Genomic DNA, 18,806 nt, shown 5'->3' with positions numbered 1-18,806 from the left:
TTCTTACATAAGTAGGATAGTTTTGCATAAGTAAAATAGAAATACTTTACATAAGTAAAATAGAACTAGAGCTACAGAACAAAAACAAACAAAAAAAACCAAACAAACAAACAAAAAACTAAAACCCAAAACCTTAAAGGACAGTTGTGTATTCTTACTTGTCAGGACACCAAGATATTTACCACCTTAGGAGAGTAGATTTTTCTGTTCTGGGTTGAACATCTCCATTGTCCATGGAACGAAAAGGGTTTGGGTTTTTTTTGACTCATGCTGTGGATCAAGGGCTGGAGCTCTGTAAGCACAGATCTCCTGTGGTGATGCTGCCCTGTTTCCCCTGGAGTGAGCCTGTGCCAAACTGGGGAGGAAGAGAACACGTGGACACAGCGGGGATGTGAAACCATCCTTTGCTATTGAATTGCATACAAGGAAACCTCCAAAGCTAACCTATCACTGAGTCTTCATGGCTTCATCTAAAGCATGGTGAAGTAGGCTAGATCCTCAAATAAATGACTGGTTGGTTTGCTTTAATTAGGTAGGCCAAAAAACAGTTCATGTGCTCATACTCTAACAGCACTAATTTTTTTTGAAAAGCAAATGAATGCCCTCGTTCCTTCAGAGGTGACAGTGTGGATGTACATGTGGAGATGGCTGAATCACCTTGTCCCCAGACAACATGTTTCAGTGTCAGTTAATGTATTCACATGCTAGCTTTTCAGGATTTGCTTTTTAAGAAATACTGTTTTGGGTAGACAGAACTCTACAGCTTCAGCTTATATTCAAGGAAGAAATATTTTTGTTTGCTCCAAGCAATTTGAGTTTCAAATGCTTTAAAAAAGCATTTTGATTGTCACGTATGGTATTGGGTTAGGCAGGAAATGAATCTTTTTCATTCAAGTAAACACATAAAATGTATCTAAAGGAAAAAGGTCTGATTGAATAATTATGAAGTTTTAAGATGAAATTACCTACTTGAATTTGTTTATTTCTTCTAAATGGAGTTTCAAAATGTGTCTGGGGAAAAAATATCTTTTCTATAATTTTTTGTCCTAGAATTGTAGGAGTGTTGAAAAAATTATTCAAAGACTACTACATTTCTTAAAGTTTTGGGTTTTTTTCTGTGACTTCATTCTCAGAAACACTTGGTTTCTATGGAATAAGAAGCATAAAACCACACAGGACTCATGTGTTGGGTTTTGCTCATTAAAATTCGTAAATATTCGTGAATAAAGAGAAATGCTTTGCATTTCTGCAGCTTCATTCCTCAGTATGTTTTTTCTGGGGTAGCTTTTACTAAGTAAGCAATGTAATAAATAGTTAAATAATACTAATAATAATTTAATGATATAAACAGAAATGAAATAGCACTAGAAAATAATGCTAACAGAAGTAGATGGCAGTAAAAGAGATTAATTTTTTTAATATCTTAAAGAAGAACAGGTTCAGTAATACATGGGGCCTAAATAGGGAAGGATAAGCCATAGGTGTGGTGCTGGCTTCAGAATTGAAAATCACTATGCTCTTGCTAATTCATATTAAGAATCTTTATATTGATTTTACTTGAGATGATAAAGTATTTAGAAAACAGCTCAACTTAAAAAGCTATCAGTTCATATCTGCTTATTTGGGGAATTATGTTAATCCTTGCAAAATTCTGACTGGAGTTTTAAAATACTTGAAGAATAATTCATTGATTCCATCCAGCTGTTCAAGGCTGTGTTTGTTGGAAATACCCAGTTCAGATTAATCCATGTGAAGCAGTAGAGTATAAGAAGGAGAGCAAAGCTAGAAGAACTAATTATAGAAAGTAGAAGCGAGGCTTCAGTCAGATTAACAATAAGTTTTAACTGAAAAAAATTAGTAATTTTTCTTTTAACTTTGTTTGTTTAATTCCATAAGAAAAAAGGACTGTTTTTTTGAGGAGTTTCCCTTTTTAAAAATTAGGCTGCATTTCCTGCAAACAGAAAATGCAATTTTTTTGAGTTGGAAAACTGTAGAAAGTGATCTACAGAGGGAAGCTAATACTCAGAGGTTTTTTCAAAAGCAAATGAGCTATGTAAGTTTAAAAAGAGTTACTAAATTGAAAAAGAGAAAACAAGCAATGGATCAGAACGTTCTCTTTTTCCAAGAGCCTTATTGAAACCACATGATGATAATTTGCTTCTGCCCACTATATTTGAATATTTCTTATAGAAGTATAATGGACTAAAAATACATTGTCAAAGGTATAATTTTATAGTCTTAAAAAAAAAAAAAAAAGAAAATGTAACCACTTTCTGCTTTTCAAGAGTCTATACCTTGTAAATTGAACTGAACAAGCTTCCGTTTAATAGAAGCTTCTCTTTTTGCAGCCAAAAGCAGATGTAGTTCACTGTTTAAACTTCATGTTTGTGCCAGTGCATGCTCAGGCCCACTTGATTTTAAGATTGCTGGAGTTACTGATGTATTCTGTACGATGTAACAATCGTTTTGGACTAAAATTAATTAATATTTAATAATAATAATTAATAATTATTTGGTTTGGCTGGCTTCATTCATCTTGGACAGCTGTTACTAACTAAACAGACGAAGCTTAACATTACCCGGACTTTTTTTCTTACTGTTAGTCTTGAAAGTCCATATGTCTTACTGGTGTCCTGTTCCTCACTCTAATGCCATAGGTGAGTGCTGATGAGGGAGGCTGGTGCTCTTCTTGTCCTCAGTCCTGGGCGCATGTTTAAGCCAGGATGTTTCAGTATTGCAAATACTTGGCAAGATAGATTTTAAACTTGGCCACTAGGCTGGGTAAAATGAAGGGCAGGAACAAACCTAAGTCTCTTTGCTTGACCAGAAATGCTTGGTGACCCTAGAGCTGCCTGAGTTGAACAGACAATGGATGGACAGGTTGAGGAAAGGCCACTGAGGCTGTGCCCACTCTGATGCAGAACACAGACATTTTCCCAGCACAAATTGAAGTAGCCACAGAGAATTGAAGCAGATGTAAATCTAATTCAGTCACCTTTAGGTCCTCATCCCCCTGGCTGAAAGAAGGATCAGTTGTGGAAAAGATGTTAGAAATTGGTACCTTACAGTCCAAAAATACAGGTAGAAACTAAATATTATCTGTCATTCTTCATGCTTTGAGGCATAAAGAAGTTGCCTGCTGAGGGGAAAAATAATGTTTCCCTTTGAATTTCTACCAAACAGCGAGGTGCTGTGTGGTGATATTTTTTGTTCTCCTTTGAATCATTTAGCTTTGCACATAAAGACTGTGGTGTAGCTTCAATCTGCAATTATAGGTGTGTCACTTGAATAGAGAGGAGAATTTATTACTGAAGTGCAGTGATGAGTTACTGCAAAAGAGAACTGAAATCGTTGCTTTAAGGCTCATAGTGAGAAGAGGGACCATGTGACAAAAGGAGAAAATGTAATTATCTGTTGGTTTCTCTCAGTTAATCTTTTGTAGCTTGCCTTTTTTTTTTTTTTTTTTTTTTTGGCTTGGACAAATCATTTCCCTGTGTGCAAATACCTTACACACTGGGAGCTGAGTGCAGCTTGAAAAAGGCTAAGGATTTTTAATGCCTGATGTTTTTTGTGGGAGCAATTGGATCCTCAGCTTTCTGTGTGTCTTACTGTAACTAATACTGCATTGCAGCAGGCTTAACACTTACAAAGCATAAAGGATCCTGATGTCGTTGACAGTGTTTTCATAATCAGAAGTGTAGTTTTACAAAGCCTCCAAAGGTAGTGAGAATTCGAGAGAAAAGGTGACTACCATCTGATTTTAGTGGAACTAAAATACATGCCTATGATACAGATTGTCCTGAATAATTCTGCTGAGAAATAATGTGTTCAGAAATCGTTAGGAACAAAATGAGTGGAAGAAGTGCAATGTTTGAGTGCTTTGTCACATGGCAACATCTTTGCCTTGGAAGGCCCTGATCCACCGAATAGGTCCAAGGTCTTTTTCCATACGGATGCCTAATGGGGAGGAAGCGCCTTCCTGGTGAACAGACTGTTTCCTTTGTACGCCGATTCGTGCTGCTTAGCATGTTACCAACACAAACTGTGAATGAGATATTCCTGAGAGTAAAGGCAAGGAAAAATGCATAATTTTGCCTGTGTCAGCCTTTATACATGTTTCCAGTGAGGGCCTAGGTACCCTGCCTTTGCAGTGGGCAGAGAATATCGGCTGTGTAAGTGTGTGCTCCTTGCTGTCCTGGCTCTCTCTGGACAAGTTCAGAGTTAATGAAGATTTGTCTTAAACATACACCAAATAGATACCTGATCCTACTTACAGATCAGCTCTTTAACCAAAGGAATATTTAAGGAAAATATTTAAATGTATAATAGTTTATAGGGATAATGTGTTGCATTATCCCCATAATTAATGTTGGACTGCAGTGAGAATATCTAAGAAAGCTGTGAGACCCAAAAGACCATACTCTTTTAGAAATGCATTGAAGCATATGGCAGATTTTTTTATCCTAGCAACTTGGTGATTTTAGCACCCAATATTCCCAGAGGTCCTCTTGAGGAATATTCACAACACATTGTTTTAGGATTGCAACCAATTAACTGTACTGGAATGCTGATCACCATAGGCATTACTGTTTAGACTGTCTGTACCCCTCTCATGGGGGGCAGAGGTGCAGCTGCTCCAAGGGGGTATTTAATGCATCTCAGCTCAGGCTTCTGCTCCATGCCACATCCTGGACTTGCCCAACTCCTCTCCTTTCCCCATCATCTGTCAAGGCAGCTGGGAACGTGTTTTTTAATGAGGAGCCACATCTGTGAAATGCCATACCTTGTCTTAGGTGGTAGGAACACTCCCTTTCTGTGTGTTTTGGCATCTCTCTGCAATGCAACAGTTGAATATTGGAGAAAAAAATTAATTCATTATAAACAGAAGTTTTTCTGAACTTGCTAAGAACTCCATACATTTGATGGGTTGAGAGGAGATTAATAGGAAGAATAGATGGATGAATACAAGTCATTGTATGAAAAACAGATATGAAAAACTCCATTTTCATCTGCAGAGAATAATTTATAATGTGGGTCTCTTCACTTTGCACAAATAGCTGAGTGCTCTGTAATTTTTTTAAGCAATTTTTCAATAATTGTCAGTGCAGTTCCAAGATGGAAATAGAAATAACATGCCAACACTGTATTGAAAAACACAAATTAACAGAAATCTAAGCTTTCATTTTTAGTATGTAATTTCATATAATTTTACCTTTTAAAAATGTCTGCTCAAAACAATTTTAATGTGTCCAAAAGCCATTTAAAAAGCCCAAATTTTAATAAACTTCTCTTTTTCACTTTTTTTGTACTTCAGATAAAGCACAAACCACTCTTAATCTCATTTTATATATTTGTTGATGTCCTTTGTTCAGTAATGATTCTGCATCATGAAAAAGTAGAAGGGTAGTGTATGTGGCTATACTTGAAGGTAGTATTTTTTCTGGAAGAAGGTGATGTTGGTATTATAAATTTTGTTACATTTTCCATTTGATTCTGATTTGCTTATTCTCCCTGAAACATTACTGCTCAATAAAATAAGCAGGTTTTATGCAAACATAATCTTTCAACTGTTCTTAAATACTTTAAAAGGGAGAAGAATGTACTGGTCTGTAATAGGATTAAGATGTCACTGTCATTGGTTGGGGTTTTTTGGGTTTGATTTTTTTTGTTTGATTTTTGTGGGATTTTTTGTTTTTCTTTGTTTTTTCTGTTTTTGTTTATTGGCGCGGGGGGGGGGGGTGGGGGGGAGTTTTGTTTGGTTTTGGATTTTTTGTTTTTGTTTTTTGGTTGGTTTTTTGGGTTTGTTTTTTGTTGGTGGATTTCTTTGTTTGTTTGTTTTTTATCACTTTTTAAAAATTTTCCTTTTTGCATAAGATATTTGTAGTTTGCAATTTGGAATTATAACGGCGATTTGGCAGGAGGTTATATCCATTTTTACATAACGTTTCCATAGCATTGTTGCAGATTTTTTTTACTGTAAGAATTATACTTTGGAATCTTGGAAGATTGATTAGAACAACTGTTGTGTGCAGTTGTGTTTCAGTCATTTGAGGAGACTGGTTAGCTTTCCTCTTCTGAATTTCAGAGGAGTTAAGCTGGTTCTTAATTGCTTTTGGAGATGCTCAGAGTTTTGGGACCAGAAGAATCTCCTAATCCCTGATAAAAGATGCATTGGAAATCTGAATAGAGAAATTGTTTAAAGTTGCTGAAAGGGGACTTCCTGGAAAACACTGAAACTCTCAAAAATCACTTTCTTACAGAGAATGATAGGAAAGCCTCACAGCTTTCCTGCTTCTGAGAAGAGGTTGTTCAGGGACTGAGAGATCAGGAGATAAAACAGTACCAATTTCACAGTCTCAGCCTTTTTAGAATTTTTTTTCTGTCTTGCTACAGAGGCTGCCAACAATAACTGGTTTAAGAGTTATGACATTGTGAAGTGGTGCTTTATTGTAATCTTCATGTCTGCAATAGGAAATCATGTTTGGCAGCTGTAGAACATGAGAAATGCAGTCCAAAGACAATTAGCATGTTTTATTAGTATAGAATCAACTTCAGAGTTAATGGGAGTTACCTGTCATCATCAAGAGCCTGATTTTCATCTGTGCTGAACAGCTGCACATTCAAGGGAAATTAGTGGGCTTTGAGACACTTACTGTCTGCAAAAGATGTGGATAGGGTGGGGGTTGGGGCTCACCACACATTCCCCGTGTCCCTGAGCAGGACATCTATCCCTGAGAGGGCGTGGGAGCCCCTCTTAGTCTCTGCTGAGATACAAAAGCATTTGCCTCCTGTTCTTCCCTGGTCTGGTGCTGTTAGTTCAGGGTCATCACAGATTATTATTGCTGCCTGAGGCCTTTCCCTCTGTGCCTTGTATGCACTTGAGAAACATGGAGATTTCAGCTATATATTGACACTCGAATAGTTAGCAACGGTGTGCTTATTGTGACATTTTGTTTTCTTTTTTCTTTCCTAGTGTAAAACTCTCTCTGGCGTCTGTGATCACATTATCTCGCTCTCTTCTGATCCACTGGTTTCCCAGTCTGCCCATCTTGAGGTGATCCAGCTTACAAACATCAAGCCAAGTGAAGGGCTGGTAAGAAGTACGCAGTTAATCAAACCCATCATCCAGGATGAGAAAGTGATGTTTTTAAAATAAGTTGTATATATGAAAATGAATAGGACATTATAGCCTTTTCTGTTTTTAAAGTTTGAAAACAGTTTGATTCCTCATGCTAGTGTGGTTTCTCATGCAGCTGGGCCAACAGGAGGGGATTTTGTAAAGCTGACTGAAGTATGCACAGTTTAGTGAACAGGGAGAAATGAGTAAGAAATTCTTGCCATTTATACCAGCTTCTGAAATATGGTTCAGATTGTTCTAGGATCTTGAAGTCAGAAGGGACTTAAATTACTGAGATCAACTCAACCAAGAAGTTTGCGTGGGCTTATGCACAAAACCTGTCAGATTCTGGAAAATGTTTCATAGTATCTCGGGGATACAAAGCTATTTTATAAGTTATTCTAGGGCTTCATAGCACTGCTGATAAGTAACTCATCAAATTTTACTGCAAGAATTCTGCATTCTTAATCAGGTGCTTGTGAAGGCTCTTAATGCAGCTGTCCTGTGTTTGTTGTTCAAGAGCTGACCATTGATCTCTTGTTTACTCAAGTATCCAACACCTGCTGCATGGAAAAAACCAACACTGGTAACAGTTCCAGATGTCTGACTTTCCATCATTAATAATATCTGTTCCCATAATTTTTGGAGGTCGAAAAGAAGGTGTTTGGAATACAGTTAAAATTTTTTTGTCTAGAGAAATAGCTTTTGCAGCTTCTGCCCAAGCTTATTCTCATTCCATATTCTTGAATAGTCTTGAAGGAGGACTGCCATACTCTCTGCAGCAGGTTTTTGAAGCTGTCTGGTTGTTGTAGTTTTAGAGAATATTTTGGTTTGTGGGTGATTGGTTGTTGCTGGGTTTTGGCTTGACGGGTTTGTTTTTCTTGGCAAAGTTGGTATGCCAAGTTATTTAGAGCAATTGTACACTAAATTAATTTTCCATTCTTTTGGAAAATTGCAATTAAAATATGAGAAAAACCCCAAACACTTGGATGAGTAAATATGGCCCCATCCTTTGTTTTAGTCTGCAGTTTGTTTTCCCTTCCTCTTCTGGCTTTCTTTTTTATCTCTGAATCCATTTTAAACTTGTCCTTCAGGATTTCAGCTTCTCATGGATTCTCTGCTCCCTTTCTTTCCCTCCCTTTCCCCTGTAATTTTAACTCTTCCATCACCTCATTGCAGTCAATCTTTTAAAACCCTTTCTTCTATTGTAATGAGAAAATCTTCTTCCTCTTTGTCTTGATCACCTTTTTATGAGTGCTGTCTGTTTTTATCTGAACTTGAATTTTTTATCTTTGTCTTCTGACTGTTTTTTTTTTTTTTTTTTATTTTTTTCCCCTTCATTTTAGTCTTCATGTAGGTTGGTATGAACTCCCAGGGACTGAGAAATGTTGAATGGTATTTTTGTAAATAAGAGTGTGTTTCATGGGTCTGTTCCTGCTGGGTAGCTGATGAGAGAATCTCTTTCCCTCTCTGTGCCTCTGTTTTACACCCTCTGTCTGTCTTGTCTGTTTAAACTGGAAGCTCTTCAAGGCAGGGTTTTGTTTTTTATGTATTTGTGAACCAATTTAGCAGGGTCTTGATGTCATTGTCATAAAAAATAATTATATGTATTTTTTTAAAAAGGAAAATAGCAACCATGCAGTATACAAGCCTTAGAAGGATACAATGCCATTTTGACAGAGTCATGGTTTTTTCCCCTCATCCTTGCCTGCGTGCCACTATTGTGTTGCCTCGGCATTGTGCCTCTCCTATAGATTGTGAGCTCTCCAGAGCAGGCACCAAGGATGTGGATTCGCGCCGGGAGAGTGAAAATTGTCCCCTTCCCTTCGGAACCGCGCCAGTCTGGCCAACAGATCACCTGTGTCACGTGCTTCTTGGTGATTTATGTGCTTTTGGGTTCTTGGGCTTCTGTTTGCTTTTTAAACTAATACCTGCCCCACTGAGTGCTGAGGGTGTCAGTTTAAGAACTGATGGTGGAGCTTGGAGTTGTGAATATTCTCTGCACATCAGAAATGCTGGGATAAATGTGAAGCTCATTCATTTCTGGACCTTCTTCCAGAATTTGTGCAATGATGGAGGTGGAAAAATGGTTTATTGTCAACTTTCCTGTAGATTTTTGACCCACATGACAGTTCTGTGCTGGCTTTACCAATCACTAAATAAAATGTTGAGTAAAAATGGAAGGACTTCAGACAGAAGAAAAAAGACAAGGATGGCTGCTAACTGGGAAGATTTTTTTGTCACCTCTCATAAACAGAATATCTACCATCTCAAATTCAATAGCTAAGAAGCTAAAGTAAATTTGGGAGAGAAAAAGCAAAGGACATGAGAAGGAAATTAAAAGGTTGGAAAACAATGCTCTTTCCCTAAACTCATGGTAAATATATGATGGACTTAAGAGAGTGCTTGAAGCTTTTACAACTTAAAGAAGATTGGCATGATCAGGATATTTTAGTCAGCACAAATGTGCTGTGTTTGGTCTTTTCATGTGGAAACGTAAGTATTTGTGAGAGGTAAATGTAAATTTTCAGACTAGTACCTGAATGCAGAAGAAACAAGTAAATGTGTTGCTATGTCTCATAGACATTAAAACTAGCTAACATCTCTGACTAAATAACCTTTCAAACAGCTAAACATGTCAAGCAGAAAATGCTGTTAGGTGTGATGTGGAGAACCTCTTGTGTATGGGGTAAAGCAGTGTTATGGGTGGGATTTGGTATTGGTTTTGTTGTTTGGGGTTTTTTTCCATCTTTGTTTTCCCTCTATCCTTGTCTCTTGTGAGTGGCTGCATTCATGTTCTCCAGTGAGTGCTGCTGGGGGAAGAGATGCTTGCACAGTGGCTGTGCAGTAAGGGTGAAAAGAGTTCATGGTAGAAAGTTATTTAAAAAGCCTTAAAATGGATTAATGTGGTCAACTTTGCAATCACCAACATGCTCTCATGTGTAATCCTTTCCTTTTCTTCTTTTTTTTTTTTTTTTTTGAGGACTTGCAAGTTGTTTCATCTGTATCAGTAAGCAGAATTTAATTTGGTATGTTTTTACATTACTGATATACAAAGAGACAAAACTGACTAGCTTAGGTAGTAAGTTTTACCATGAAACAGACTTTAAAATGTTGCTTCTTGACTGAAAACAGTGAGTATATTTAGACAAAAAGCAGAAAAACAAGTTTTTCGTGGTTGGTTTTTCTGCAACACTCACTTTCTACTTCATTTTTATTTTTAATATAGAACAGAATATCAAAGATCTGTAGCAAAGATTAATCTTGACTTTCAGTTGTTTCCTGTTCATATAATCATTTTCATCCCAGTCAGGTAAGTGACTGTGATGTGATCTCAAGGGTTCAGAAATGCGAAGGTAAATTCATCAGAATACGAGAGTGATAGTTTGGGGTTCCTTTTTGCCTGCTGAAGCAAACACAAAAGAAGCTTGTCATGTAAAAAATTGCTCATAAAATACAAATCATTGATACAGCAGGGTGTGGCAGCTGATTAAAGTGTACTGTCTACTCCCTTTCCAGCATTCCAGTGTACTACTATTGCTGATACGTCTCCTGAATTTTTTTGTTTGAAATACTGAAAGAGCTGTGAAAGAGTTATGAACAGCATTCTGAGAGCTGTTTGGGGTTAAAGAGGCACATGCAGCTTTGGAGGGCTCCATGAAAATGGAGTGAAAGCAAAAATTCAGTTACATGTGTGATGAAATTAATATATTCTTTCCTTTTCCATCCAGTATTGCATAAAATACTGAGAAATATGTTATATATTTATATACATAAAATATGTTAGAAATATATGACATTCTGTTTTCATTCTTGAAAAAATATAAACAATAACAAAGAAAGGGGAGGAAAAAAAGAAGAAAAGCACAAAATATCTCTTTTCTAACTCTTAATCACCAAGATAAATTGTAATTGGTTCTGAAATTAGAGCTCTACCCATAACTGATCAGGACAATCTCTCATGTAATTAAGCATGAGTTATTCAGTTTTTAATCTAGGCATACATTTATTCCTGATTACTAGGTTGGTTATTTTTGTCATATAAACTGAATTATCTTTCCTTTTATCTGGTGGAACTGATTCTTGTAAATTCTTAGGGACTTATCTTTGAATACCTAACACTTTATCTACCGATTTCTTTCAGTGCAAATGGACAGAGCACACACTGATCTCCCCTGTATTCTTGATTGCTAAAAGTACTGTTGATATTGTGCAGCCACAAGGAGGCAGAGAGAGGAAAACTTGTAAATGTCTGTGGTATTCTTATTTCCATTCCAGATCAAACAATTGTAAGCCAGAAATGTTCTTCTCTTCTCTGTACCATTTCCCATATGTTGTTCACTTAAAACAAGGAGTGAAGAAACATGGGTGAAAGAGGCTTATTTTTGTGTTGCAAAATGTTACCTCTCCTCATTTAAAAGCTGCTTTATATCAAGAATTATGTTGGCTCTTGTAAAATTAATGTGACATGGTACTAATATAACATTTATTAATTTTGCACATGTGGAATAAATACAATCTAGGGTGGGTATTTTTCAGCTTCTTTCTTCCCTCTCTTTCTTAATGTGTGCAAAATCTTGATCCTAGCCTTTTAAGAACATTCTGTCAAAGTTCTTTCTCCTCTTGTTCATTTTCAAAGTCTTTTAAATTTATTGGAAAAACTAGACTGGATGTGAATTGTCCTCTGGAATGGTAGCACACTTGGATGAACTTCCTAACCTTTGGAGCAATGCTTTGCACAAAACTAAACACTGTGTAACCATTAAGTGTGAGACTTTTCCCTCAGCTTTCACCCTGATGTTTAAGGTTGAAAGCAGTAACTCGCTGTGCATAAAAATAAAGATGTGGCTTTCTTCAGAAATTGGTCTGCTTGGGGACCTGACTCCAAGTTCCAGTCACCATGGTCACTGTGATTTTAGCTCTTGCCATGTTGCAGGGTGTGTGGCCCAGTGACTTAGATGGGGATCCTGAGAGGGACTGAGGTCCCCATTAGTGGTGGTTTGAGGGTAGGTGTGTGTACCAAGGAACAGATACCAACATATTTCAGCCTCTTGTGTGGCTCATTATGCTTCCTGTAAGATATCTGTATATGAGTGTTAAGATGTGTGTATATTATTAGTGTTTCCCTACCTCACAGGGGTGTTGTGAGGATAAATGTATGAAAAAGCCATTCTGTATTTGAGTTAAGCAAAAGCTGTGTGATGGAGCCAATCAATGGACAAATTGCTGAAGGTACATAGAGGAGCTGGAAGTTGAAGGATGATGTCAGGGGGTTTCTGACCATATATTAATTAGTAGGTTCTGGATTTTTTTTACCTTCTAGCTGTGGCAGCTGAACATTTTAACTGAGTTTGATGAGATTAGCTCTATATAATTGTGCAGAACAAAATAGGAGTTCACTTTTGAGCCCCTGTCCAGAGAAACTCAGAAAGTCCCTGTCTTGTTTTACTGGGGATATTATCCACTTTGTTAATTTAGGTGTATGTCCTCATATCTGCTACCAAAATGTCTGCCAGTTCTGGTCCCAGTGTAGATTAGTCCGACTCAATATGTCTTCTTTGCCTCTTTACCATACCTACTCCCCAGTGAGTGCACTGGGCTCCTCAGCTAGGGACAGGCTTCTCCGTGGCACTCTGATTAAAATGAGAAAAAGTAGGTTATGGAGAGGATGTTTACTCGGGTACTCAATGTTTACCTGCTTTCTGTAAAGTGGTTGAGGGAAAGGAGTTTCCTCAGAAATTATTGAATGCTCAGTATATGCCAATTATCCCTCCTTTTTCCTTCTCTCAGTGTCATAGTGGATGTTGTTAAAATGTTTGAATTGAGACTTGGTGGAAAGGAATATATGAGACACTGTCTTGGACTACCCATGCAGGAACTTCTGTCTGTTCACAAGCTATCCCTGCTTTTTCATGTTTTTTTTTTTTAAGAAGTGGGGTAGCTAACAAAGTTGATGTTGAATTTTTCATCATTGAGTTTTATAGCTGAAGTGTTCATTGGGATGAGTGAGGCTATTGGGAAGGTCTTACAGCCATTTTGCAGGCACAATTCCAAGCACTGGTTAGCTGTTTGAAAGTTGTGTTTGCAGCGTTGCCTACTGAAGACTCCAGATCTTTTAAAACTCAATGTAATTTTCAAAGCGAAATAGACATATTGATCATACTAAGGCAATTTGTGTTTCTGGGGCTTTTTGGAAAGCATTGTTCTATTTGTAGTTGAAGAACTGTATTTAAAAAATGGGGAGTATTTATGGATATAACTGTGATAAACATTTTAGTTTTCTATTGCTAATTAGGGCCAAAATGATTTGGGCTGTTCCTGAAGTGTATAAAAAAGCATTTTGTTATGCAGAGACGAATTCCTCATGGCATGCATTACAGTCCACCTATCTTAAAGAAAGCAAAAAGAAAAGAGTGATTCTTTGAGATATGCAAGTTTTGTTTGGATGGTGATGGTTTGTGAAACACTTTAAAAATTCTTTCCCATAATGTCTTTTTCTTAGGGTATGTACATTAAGTCAACATATGATGGTCTTCATGTAATTACTGGAACAACAGAAAATGTAAGTATTGTTAATACTGTATGTTCAGACCTGGAAGCCTTTCTGACCTTACCTGTGGTTAATGCTTTCCCTTTGCTATAAACTACATTTTGCTTGCAAACTTGTGCTGGTTGGCTGTTAAGGACCAATGGCATGTTGGACAGCAGAATGCTTGTGCTTGTTTACCTCAGAATTGAAAGAGTTGTTCCCATTTAAAGACCAAGAGAATCAGTCTTGATTTGCTCTTGCAAGACACCTAAAATGCTCTAGTTAATCCAGACAGGAAGCAGCTGTCTTGGAGTTACTTTGCTCTGTGAATAAATGATAAATGTCTATATTGTATTTAGGCTGTTATGCTGAAGTTTGCTGCAGTATTAGACAAACAGCTTTTATATTTTCCATCTATCAAGCTTCATCTTTTAATAAATGAGTGCATGGAAATGGACATCCCTCCACATTGACAAATAACCATGTATTTCTGCATGAATTTCTGAGTAATGCCTATGGAAAGGAACACTTATTACCAGGGTCCTAGTTCTCACTGAAGGCATTAAAGAGCAATTAAAACATAACAAGACTATGTTTCAAAAGCCTTTGAAATACAATCTCCTTCCCTTGTACACTATATTTAGGGAACTGGCTGTCTGTTAGGAGTTGAGCAAAATTAGAATTTTGGGGGAAAAGGCTTCTATCCATGGTCTTCAATTAATGTGGAGCAATCACTAAACAACATTGAACTATTCCATTATGGTTTAGGCAAGTCCTTTGAAAGATTTTGATGGCATTTTCTTAAAATGAAGCTGTCAGAAATGTTTGTTTTATCATGCTACTGTGTCATCCTGTGGGAAGTGCAAACGACCTACATGACATTTACAGCTGCTGCATCTGATCTGCAGTGAGGTTCTGTTAACATCTCAATAAAATAGGAATATTATTTTCATCCTTTCATAGGAGCTGCAATCTGATAGCCTTTTTCCATTCTGTTTTCTGCTGTGGGCAGAATATCCATGGGTCATAACCAATAGATAATACCTGTTGTAAAATTTGTGTGAATGCAACCTGCCTTGGAATAAAAAAAAAGTAAGAATTTCAAGGAAAATAAAAATTCTAGAGAGTCAGGCCTACAGCTACAGACATCATTAGTGAAATTAGCAAAACTAAACAAACCAAAGAGAACTACAGTTGAATTTAATCTAGAAAATACATGAAATAAAGAGAACAATTTTTACAGTTGAATCTCTTAAATTAAAGAAGGTACAATTTCTTTCCATAACTTGCTAATGGATTTAATTTCCCAGGGGCAAAGATAAAAATAAAATCCTAATGCATTCCCTCAAAACCCTTATCTTTTGTGATTCGTGAATATAATTTAAAGCTATGTCAGGAAGCTTCAGTCATGATGACTCTTCTGCTGTTGTTATGGAGTCTTTCACTCGCTGTGACACCCTGGAGGTGCTCATGGCAGACCAAAAAACCACTTTGTTATCAATGGAAAAAGCTATTGTGTGTTAAAGCAGTTGTGAAAATGAGTAGTGCTTTAGAGAAAGAAGGGCGTCTCCTGCTTTTAAGAACACAGTTTCTAGCTGCTTTCTTTAACAGTTTTGATTTTGGTAGGTGGGAGGAGAGAGATCTAAGCAGCATGTCCAGAATAAGATCACAGTGGTGCACGTGTGATCTGACCTGCTGGCCTTAATATGTTTACTCTTTGCAGTACAGTTTAACTTCTAGGAAACAAGAATCCAAATTCTCCTGCATTTCAACAAAAATTTGTGTCCTTTTAATTTCCAAGCCTTTTCTTCTAAGTGAGACAGAATTTTCTGTCTGAATGATCCTGGAGAAGAACATGTGTCTTACTAAACGCAGTATCACGGTAGTGCTCTCCACATTAATGTAAGAGAATAGTTCTGTAATGACAGTTCTGCTTTTTCTGTCTGGCCTTTGAGGTGTTTGATGTCCAGCTGCAAAGCCCATTAGAGTTTGGATCTTGCTGTCTAGGAGTCATCTCCCCCAGCACATTAGCCCTGCAGATCACAGCAGCTGAGCTCTGAAGCTTGGACTGAGAGAGAGCAGTGTTCCTTACAGGTCACTGCCCTGTAAGGGCTTCTCTCTGGTGGCCCTGTAGCATTAGAGCAAGCTCAGCTTTCCAGTTTGTGTCTTCTTTTGTTTGGAAGTAACAATCTAAAAGGTGTTTTGGTCCAACAAAAGATTTTAGGTTCCTTGTTGAGTAGCCCATCTAGACCATGTTGGAGAGATTATTTTAATTCACAAACCGAATGTGTCCTTCAAATAAGACCATTTTGTCCTTTGGTTTGCCAATAAAAAAAGAGCATTTTTCTAAAGTAATAGCATGCAGTGCATCTCCAGCAGGAATGTGGCTTTGAAGGGGGATCTCCCAGTGTCACCATTTACTGTGGTCTGGTTTGCTTTGCATGGTGCCCTTAGATCACATGGAAGAGAGATTTTCAGAAGAAATACTACCAACATCTCCACTGTGGGCATGCAGCAATTGTGCTCCAGGACTTTCAGACAGTGTGGGTATACCAGGGGAATAGGAAAAAGACATTTAGCCTAAAGGACAAAACTAAATCTCTTCTAAAGCATAAATATAAGCAGATTCTGGATAGCTTTTAGTTATTGATGTGTGAGCCTCAGTGACAGGTGCTTCCATCTCTTCAACTCCCTGTTGAACCGAATTACCAGCTAATGAGGATACAGTTGTGGTGTGGCACACTTTGTTCCTCCTAGTAGGACTTCACGAGTGGATTCTGTGCTTAATGATCAGCATATGCATCTAAAAAAGAAAGACCTTATCGATTCTCCTCTGTTTTCCTTAAATAGCCATGATAAAAGATACTGTTTTACAAGCAATGTCTGTGTTTTACTGGAGAGGAAAAAACAATAAGGAATAGGAGTTACACCCCCTTCATAAGACCACAGCCTTGATATCTTTCCACATTTTTTTTTTATATCACCTTGTGTTTGAGGCATAATTGCAATGAGGCATTTTTTTAACATAGACTTTTCCAGTTTGAAGATTCTCAGACCATGTTTTAATGTCTTGGCAAACCATCTCTTTTGTCAAGATATAAGTTGCAAATGCTGAAGATACTGTAAAGGAAAGGATGTTATCAGAATAAAGTCTTGAAGAGTTCAAGGGTAATGATACAGAATTCACTTACATTTGCATTTTAAAAGTCTTAGGTGTAACTACATCTGACCTAAAAGAGCTGTATTACATAGGAGGATTATAAAGATTTTAGAGGTATGAATAAGTGTGAGTAGTGAAATGGCAGACAGAAGACAGATTATTAGGACATAATCACCAGTGGTAAAATTTTTCCCCAGGTCACTCGGCCAATATCTTTATTGCTTAAATAGTGTCAAAATATCAAGGCTGATGTTCTTTATATAGAGTAAAATGATATTACCAGCTCTGTTTGATTTAGGATGTTCTGTGCAATGTCTGCTAGGAATGAGTCACAAGTGACCCTTCTTTCAGCCTCTCATGTCTCTTGGATATCTTTCATTTGTACACTGTCCTTAACTTAGGCCATGAATTATGTGCAATTCAACTAGAAAGTCATGGCTTAGCTGTGGGATATATGTCTTGAATGGGGATGTAGTACATAGGTTATTGCAAAAAGTACACTTTTCAGGCCTGGAGCATTTTCTTTAGATGGACTGCTATCTCGCCTGAAAATTAAATTAATTTCACTCCTTAACATAAAATTTGTAGCAGTTTTTTTGGAAATCTGCTCCTAAGCAACATGTTTCCTTTGGGTTCTTTTTTCAAACTGTCAGTCTCACCTTCTACTGTGGCGTCAATTAAGTGCCTTCTGGCAGCCACAGTATTGTGAGAAAAATTAAAGTGTGACTCTAAAAAACTGAAGGAATTTATTTTCCTTTGAACCTAGAGCTATTCCCCTCAGAAAACAATTGGTCTACTGTAAAGAGAGAAGGGAAAGTTCATGGGGCTTTCACTGTAATGAAAGAGGCAGTTTTTGATGTGGTTTTTATTTGGATTTTTTTGTAGTTCTCACTGAGAATTTTTTTGAGGCAAAAGCAAAGTACAAAACTATTTTTTTTTGAAAGTGTGATCACTGTAGGATTCTGATGGTGGTTGCATTTCTTTCACCCTAATAGTGTTCCAAAACCACAGTTACCATTAACTTAGTTGCTCTTCCTAGGTTGTACCTAACCCAATCTTCTCTTCTTGTGTGCTCTTGGCAGATCAGTAATTTACTAAAGCTCTCTGCAACATATTGAAATGTAGAATAAAAAGACAATTTTATGAAATTTGTTTATGAAGAATTGTCAGCTAGTCTTGATAGGTTAAAAGTCAGCCAGAGACTGGGTTTTGAGACTTAAGATATATCTGGTAGATTAAAGCATCCTTTTGTCAGTATGAAATTCAAAAGAAATCCTTAGGACCTTAGGACAGTTACCATATATGTTCATACCTTTCTAAACATGTGATTTTATTGTGTAGAATAGTGCATATCATTTTTCTCCAACAAGAACAAACTGATTTATTAAATATTTCTTTAATTCTTTATTTCACAGTAGAATGTCTGTCAATCTCACCTGATTTACATAGCTTAGCAATCATACTGCTGAAAGAGAGATGATGACCGGTAAGACCTGTATTCTTGATCATCTCTTTTATTTTAAATTCAGTCACCTGCAGATCGGTGCAAGAAAATCCATGCTGGGGATGAAGTGATTCAAGTTAACCACCAAACTGTGGTATGTATAACTATGTTCTGTGTCAATTGGAGATAGAGGTGTCGGGGCACATTAGCACATGTAGAGAAGAATTGTGTAGAAAAATGTGTTTTTATAAATCATTATTTCTTCTAACATCTAAATTTTCCTTTTCTCTTTTGAAACCACATAGTTCTTAAATCTTAAGCTAAACTCTGATCATCTGAGCATTACAGGAGATCTCAAGTTAGGCTAAATATCTATGGCTTGGGAGATCTGTTAGGCTGTTTTCTGCTTGCACATGCACAAGTTGGTTTAAGTGTAATGGAAATTTTGGGTTGAACGGATGCAGGGAGTTGGAAATATTGTGCCCGTGTGGGTTTCACATCAAGAATGCTTCCTGGACACTAGAAAACTTATTGCTTTCCAAACATACCAGAAAGT

At 37.1% G+C, this 18,806-nt stretch overlaps 1 protein-coding gene across 3 annotated transcripts in view; it reads left to right on the top strand.

The window, feature by feature from the left end:
* Positions 1-18,806, top strand: part of CNKSR2 (connector enhancer of kinase suppressor of Ras 2) — a 202,267-nt gene that overhangs the window by 77,073 nt on the left and 106,388 nt on the right. For all 3 annotated transcript variants that reach the window (XM_053971090.1, XM_053971089.1, XM_053971088.1), the window contains exons 6-8: positions 6,974-7,093; positions 13,620-13,679; positions 18,336-18,404. In XM_053971090.1, coding sequence (XP_053827065.1) covers positions 6,974-7,093; positions 13,620-13,679; positions 18,336-18,404 — 249 coding nt within the window. The remainder of the gene's footprint in view (positions 1-6,973; positions 7,094-13,619; positions 13,680-18,335; positions 18,405-18,806) is intronic.

The sequence above is a fragment of the Vidua macroura genome, chromosome 2 (assembly GCF_024509145.1).
Source record: "Vidua macroura isolate BioBank_ID:100142 chromosome 2, ASM2450914v1, whole genome shotgun sequence".
NCBI lineage: Eukaryota > Metazoa > Chordata > Aves > Passeriformes > Viduidae > Vidua > Vidua macroura.
Note: the sequence above shows the minus strand (reverse complement) of the source record. Positions and strands in the feature narration are given on the sequence as shown.